Source organism: Puntigrus tetrazona, chromosome 9 (assembly GCF_018831695.1).
Source record: "Puntigrus tetrazona isolate hp1 chromosome 9, ASM1883169v1, whole genome shotgun sequence".
In the NCBI taxonomy this organism is placed as follows: domain Eukaryota; kingdom Metazoa; phylum Chordata; class Actinopteri; order Cypriniformes; family Cyprinidae; genus Puntigrus; species Puntigrus tetrazona.
The window spans coordinates 2,819,373-2,826,299 of record NC_056707.1 but is presented as its reverse complement, the minus strand read 5'-3'; the positions used below and the strand labels follow the sequence as shown (position 1 = coordinate 2,826,299).

Here is a 6,927-nt window from a genome sequence, read left to right as displayed (position 1 = left end):
AAAAAAAAAAACGTTATCCCCTTTTCTCTCTTGGTCTTTTGTTTTTTTCCACTCGATTGATTCTCTTTTTCTCTCATGGTTTCTTTTTGTATTTTTTACGTTCTCCCTTATCAGATATATGGTTTGTAATGGAAGGTAAATAGTAAAGTTAAATCTATTCTTCATTAGCCAATTCATAGGTGTGTTTGTGCTTTATACCATTTCTTGTACTATTATTGTACACATGTTAGTTCATATTGCATTTGTGTTGTCGACTGCAGGAAGTTGAGTACTCTACTATTGGGTCTTGTTTACGCACCAGTATTGTTTTGGCAATGTGATTTTGTTACTGTGCTGCATGTGTGTTTGTATTCTCAGTAGACTATGTGTATGTTTAGTGTGCTTGTGTGTGTGTGTGTGTGTGTTAGGTTTTGCCTACACAATATCCATACAATGGTGATAAAACTTAAAATCACTTCTTCTGTGAGGACCACCCAAGCATCCTCACAAGACAGCTTAATAAAATATATGCAAAGAATGATATCATTACTTACTCACCCTAAAATATTTTGAAAAACTGTAAATGTCACATTTATCATTGTTCGTCAAATTGTTCATGGTCAGAATCAAGTCATTTTGGTTGTAATCTGTGCAGTCAGGAATTTTGATTTTGCATCAGCTTCAAGTCAAATTTGTAATGTTTATCAACAGAAAGCAGCATGGGTTGAAAGTGATTTCATATATGGCTGTACTACTGACTTTTTACTGTATTGGCACATTGAGACATTTATCAAAATATCTTATTGCGTATTTCACAGAAGAAAGAAAGTCAAACAGGTTTGCAACAACAGGACAGTGGGCATGACACACTGTTCATTATTGGGTGAACTGTGCCTTTAAGATTAGAGGTAGGACATTGAAAGCATTATTACCTCAGCATAAAACCAACACTAGTCCCGTCATTACAGAAAAAGCGCAGATGGAGTAACTGTAACGTAGCCACATCAGAATTTAGTCTGTAGGTGAGAGACTGCAGAGACTTTGACAGATTGTTCATCCAAGAGTGCTTTGAAGCTTCATTTGAAGCATGTGGTGCACACACACAAACACACACTCCTGTCTAACCACTGCAACATTTTTTGACAGTTTCAAAAAAGACACATCGATGTCTTCTTTTCTCACTCTGTCACGCACACGCACACATGCACCAGTTCAGTCGGTAATAGATTGACTGCGCAGGTCACGTCCTGCATAAGAATAGCTGCCAGCCCCCCTCCTCCCTCATCTGTGCTAATCTGCTTCTCCTGTGGAGAGATAAAGACCCAAATTCTTCCTCTCATCTTCCTGCCGCTCAATTTTGTCCTCTAATGATGTCCTCTCTCGTTCTCCTTCCCTCTCTTTCCGCCCACTCTCTCTTCCTCCTCTCTATTTCCACTTAAACGACTAGAGGAATAAGGCAGGATATTGATTTACGTGTGCATAGATTTGCTCACGTGGATGCAGAGAGTGATGAGTGGAGCATCCATTTGACTTCTTTTATACAACATGTAATGGAGTTTCCGATGCATTTAATTTGCATAAAGTGACATATTTTCACCTTAAAGTGGGAAATATTGCAGGATGGATGTCAGGTTGTCTGGAATTGTGAAGAAGTTAATAAGACACATGAAGAAAATGAAGGTTTTGTTTCCTGACTGAATGTGAATCTGGCTTTCTGTTTCTGGAGTGTTTTAGGGGGGTCGTCGGCATGAGAAATCCCTGCTGCTCCTGCTGTCTTTATAGTTCAGAGTGTTCTTTTCCACATATCACACCTCAAATAAAGCATGAGAGATCAGATAAACCCTCCCTGAGACTGTATTGCACAGACGTGTCCTGCCGTCAGATCTCTTAAAGGCTTGTGATTGAATCTGTGGGTGCGTGTTTGCCATACATAGATTTTTTTTTTTTGGACAGATTTGGACCAGTTTACAGATTTTATTTGTTGATTTTGTTAAAATAATCTCTAACACTAACATGAAAATCCTGTCATTCTACTCTTGCATGTTGTTTCAAATCAGCAGGATGTTAATGGCTCTGAAAATCGTGTTGGACAACAGGAGGCCTTTGAGTCAAATAGGATAAAAACCAGTGACGTACAAAATACATCTTAACCATAAATGTAATTGTAAATGAATTTTGACGTTTCACAGGCGTATTTCTATAGTGTTTCACAGTTTCAGCCTGGCCTTTGTGTTTCTGAATAATCATGTCAGGCCATTCAGTGGCTTTGAACTGGCTTATTGGATCAAAACAGACAGGGCTGGTATCCCACCACAGTAACTTTAGATCCGTATTTAAAGGTTGCTGCTGAAGCTGAGGATGTTGTTCCACATGAGCTGTGTTAAAGCGTTGGAGTCATTGGCAGCATGAACCGAACCGCCCACAGCAGATGCTGATGTAGAGCTATACTTGATTAATGATTGAAGTGAGGGGAAATTATTATAGAAAGGTTTCCCGTAGTCCAAAAAAAACAAAACATGCCCTCTCGCACACCTTTTTGGGCAATAATCATTATATTTCAATTCAGCATGAAAAAACAAAGTGTTGTTGCCAGCCACATGAAAAAATAACATTTTAACGGCAAAATAAACTATCATTTTTCTGGAGGCATTGGTAGACTGTTGAAAAATGTTCATGCAGTTGGAGAGAGGTAATCAGTTATAAATGTTCTCCTAATTATTATATGCTCCACCCAAATCTTCAGTTCAATGGCTATATATGCATGTGGTTTGCAGCTAGAGAGGTTTCGCTTCGCTAAACATCCACTGATGGATATTGAGCGAAGATGTGATTTTGATGTAGGTAATCTATGTATATGTGTATAATTGTTTGTTATCTTTGTTTGTGTGTAGACTTCTTGAAGAGGCAGTTGGAGCAGTATGTGCGGAAGCTGGAGGTTCCTGTCAGGGTGGTACGGATGGAGCAGCGCTCGGGCCTGATTCGCGCTCGGTTGAAGGGGGCGTCCATCTCCACAGGTCAGGTGATTACCTTCCTGGATGCCCACTGTGAATGCACCACCGGCTGGCTGGAGCCTCTGCTCGCTCGCATCAAAATCGACAAGTAAGTACTTTCAACATTGTAACCCTAGGGTCCAAAGCTGACTTTTCTACCCTAGTATGCGCTGCTGGATACACTGGATATGTGATATAATAGTACGTGGCATCTATTTTTGTGAATAAACTGTACAAAATGATCATGTAAATTACGCAGGGTAAAATAATAGGTGTGTTCGACTTGAAGCAGCGCTGCAGCGATTAATCAGTGTATGACATCAAAGCGCTGCAAGACGGATACACATAATGCATTGCAAATTTAAATTAGAGATAGTTCAGTTAGATGTTTTTAATTTAATGTTACATGTTTTGTAATGTTTTTTTGCGGTTAAAGGGTGGACATTTTGTTTATTTCGCATTGTATTCAGCAATCGAGGTATCACAAAAAAAGCTGGAGGGACTGGTATGCATTTTTAATTTAGAGGATAAATCTCCATAGACACATAGAAACACAGTGACAGTGGATAACATCATATCTGTGTGGGTGGGTGTGTTTTGGTCTGCACCAATAGTACACTAACCAGATGTGATGTTCTTCAGTCTGGCGTCTCCTCAAAACTGAGTGTGCATGTTCAAAGATATAATAGACTCTGACTAATATGTCACTCACTTACAAATGTAGAGTGTGAGGTATTTATATGTGATGTCGCAAGATTATAATTTTTTCCCCTCTTCTGAATTACTGTTAGTTGTCTAGTTGGGAAATAGCATTCCGCTAGTGGGTTTATGGCTCAGATATATATGCGGTCACAAACACAAAAAAAATGTTACACCCAGCACATGCCTTTCATTTCATTTCTGCAATTTGTGGTGGAACATAAAAACAAACCAGTCATTTTCGCACACACTTTCTTTTCCGCCCTTTTGGCATGTTGGTTTGCAGTGAGCGGAGCGATCAATAGCTTTTAGAGTTTTTCTTTTTTTCTCAGGCCTTTATTACATTTTTGTAGTTGGGTTTCACCTTAGGCTGCATTTGTGTCTGAAATGGAGGACTTGTAGGGTATAGAAACATGAACTAACTTTCATCTGATTTTGATTCTTTGAAGATATATGCAGAGTGTTTCTCCCCTCTTCTAAACATGCGCACATGCTCACATACACATGCTGATTCTCTGTGTTGTCTTGCCTCGGGCGGCCTGTTGGGGCATCATTAGCAGATGAAGCTTCAGTCTGCTGAATTTAGGAAAAGAAAGTATGCCTGCGGTGCCTGTGTGTGTGTGTGTGTGTGTGAGAGTGTGCGCAATCCATCCTCATCGCCTGGGTTAGCATCACAGTGGGCTGCTTGGAGTTGATTGATGACACAAGTTTAGAGAGACGTCCCTTCTGATTTGTGTCTGCATCTGTTTGAGAGATGTTCTGTGGCGGATAAAACTCATTCTTTCAGGTAGATGAGGTCAAAGCAGCGTATTGCTAATATCACTTGTGTGCGTGTGTTTCACAGGAAAACCGTGGTGTGTCCCATCATTGACGTGATCAGCGATGACACGTTTGAGTACATGGCAGGCTCTGATATGACATATGGTGGCTTCAACTGGAAGCTGAACTTCCGCTGGTATCCGGTACCACAGAGAGAGATGGATCGCAGAAAAGGAGACAGAACGCTGCCTGTCAGGTAACAAACTCAAATGTGTATCATTCAGTTAGATGAGTGAATCAGAATTAAATAGCTGTGATAAAACTTACCGGTACTAAACAACTTAACTTGTCTTAAAAGGACAGCTCACCTAAAAATGAAAGTTCTGTTTACTCACCCTGGTGTCATTCCAAACGTTTAGGATTTTAGGGTTTCCTCAAAACAAATGGGAAAATAAAGACAAAGACATTTCTATTGTTACAAAAAATGCTTTTCAAATAAAAGCATATTTGTTCATCATACAAGCTTAAAAAAGGCATAGTTCACTCAAAACTGAAAATACTGTCATTACTTAAGCGTACGTCGTTCCAAACCTGTAAGACCTTTGCTCATCTTCAGAACACAATGATATTTTTGATGAAATCCAAGAGCTTTCTGACCCTGCATAGACCGCAAAGGAACTATCACATTAATGTAATGAAGCTAGGAGAATACTTATTTTTTGCATGAAGAAAACTAAAATAACATCTTTATTCAAGAGCTACTTCTCTTCTGTGTCAGTCTTTGACATGCTTTCACATGAGTACCATAAAGCAGTTGCGTTGCTGTGTATACTGGATGAGAAAGCTCTTAGATTTCCGAACATGAAAATCTTACAGGTTGAGAACAACAGGAGTAATTAATGACAGAATTTTCAGTTTTGGGTGAACAATCTGTTTAAGCAGCACATATTTAATAAATATTTCACAAGAATAAATTACATTTTATAATACAGAGAATGGAACATTTGTGTATTAAACTAATAGTAATGCTAACAGTTTTTTTTAACTGTATTTTTGATCAAATAAATTCAGCCTTGGTGAGCAATGTAGGACTACTGTTATAAATGTATTGTTGTACTGTTATTAATCTTATTAGTTAGTTAATGAACTAACCAATGTGGTAAATCTTTATTTTGACATATTGTTTCCACATTTTTGAACTAAGCAGATCAATAGCGACTGTGTACAGCACATTAGTGTTCCGTTTCGAACACAGCTTTTTTTTCAGATGCGCCACGTCACAATGAATCGCAGAGTATGTGTGTTGAACAGTAGGCAATGTAAATTCAACATTTATTTATTTTTTGCCTTTTTAAAAAGGTATTTCACAGGCAACTTAAAGCTGCGGAATATAAAACCGTTTCTCCAGCCCTGCAGCTAAACGTCGGTGTTAACACAAAGACGAGGGGAGTTTTAATCCACACCGGCACTTTGCCGAGAGGAGAGTGTGTTTACCTGCTCACCTCATAACTACAAGAACAGAGTAGCTCTTAGCCTTCCACTGCTTGATTTCTTCACAGATCCTGTTTTTCAGAGCTGCACGTTGTTTTTTTTATCAGAACGCTCTGACGCCACTCCGCTCTGTGTTTTTGTATTTTTCCCCTCACGACCCCTCGTTTACTTCGTCTCCTTTTTTACTTCAGAGCCTGGTTCTCTGCATGAAAACAACTTGAGAGCATAACAACAACAGGTTCTTACTTGAGGAAAACATGACTGTGAATAAGACGTGCTGCAGGGGATGGATGGAAGGAAAACAGGAAAGAACAGAGAGCGCCTGCTGAGGGAAATGGACGAACACGAGCAAAAAGATATTTAAAGAAGGATATGTTGTTGCCAAAATAGGCACATGTAAACATGTCATTTCTACTGAAGATCTCATTCCCCTGAGTGACACGAAACGTGCTTGTTTGTAACAGAGTCAATAGGAGAGGAAGAGCTGCTTTAATAAGATATGATCATTCCCCTGAAGGCCTGTTTTGCAATTAAACTGTGTTTTTTTTTCCTTTCTGTTTTTGCATCGTCTGTCAGGACCCCCACTATGGCAGGTGGTCTCTTCTCTATAGACAGAGATTATTTTCAGGAGATTGGCACGTACGATGCAGGCATGGACATTTGGGGAGGAGAGAACCTGGAGATCTCGTTTAGGGTCAGTCTCGCCGCTGATGTTATAATATTCAGCCACCGCAATTCCACTCGTGCATATATAGTGTGTGTAAAGTTACTGGAAATGTATTCTTACTCTGAGAAGTAATGTTTGTCCTTGTTTATCAGATTTGGCAATGTGGGGGGACGCTTGAGATCGTCACGTGCTCTCACGTCGGTCACGTGTTCCGTAAAGCCACGCCGTACACGTTCCCCGGTGGAACTGGGCAGATCATCAATAAAAACAACAGACGGCTGGCGGAGGTCTGGATGGATGAGTTCAAGAACTTCTTCTACATCATCTCACCTGGTCAGTCAC

General features: G+C 39.7%; 1 protein-coding gene across 2 annotated transcripts in view; it reads left to right on the top strand.

The window, feature by feature from the left end:
• The window catches only part of LOC122352064 (polypeptide N-acetylgalactosaminyltransferase 1-like), a 31,029-nt gene that overhangs the window by 12,655 nt on the left and 11,447 nt on the right, over positions 1-6,927 (top strand). For both annotated transcript variants that reach the window (XM_043249558.1, XM_043249557.1), the window contains exons 4-7: positions 2,871-3,078; positions 4,513-4,683; positions 6,495-6,612; positions 6,738-6,918. In XM_043249558.1, coding sequence (XP_043105493.1) covers positions 2,871-3,078; positions 4,513-4,683; positions 6,495-6,612; positions 6,738-6,918 — 678 coding nt within the window. The remainder of the gene's footprint in view (positions 1-2,870; positions 3,079-4,512; positions 4,684-6,494; positions 6,613-6,737; positions 6,919-6,927) is intronic.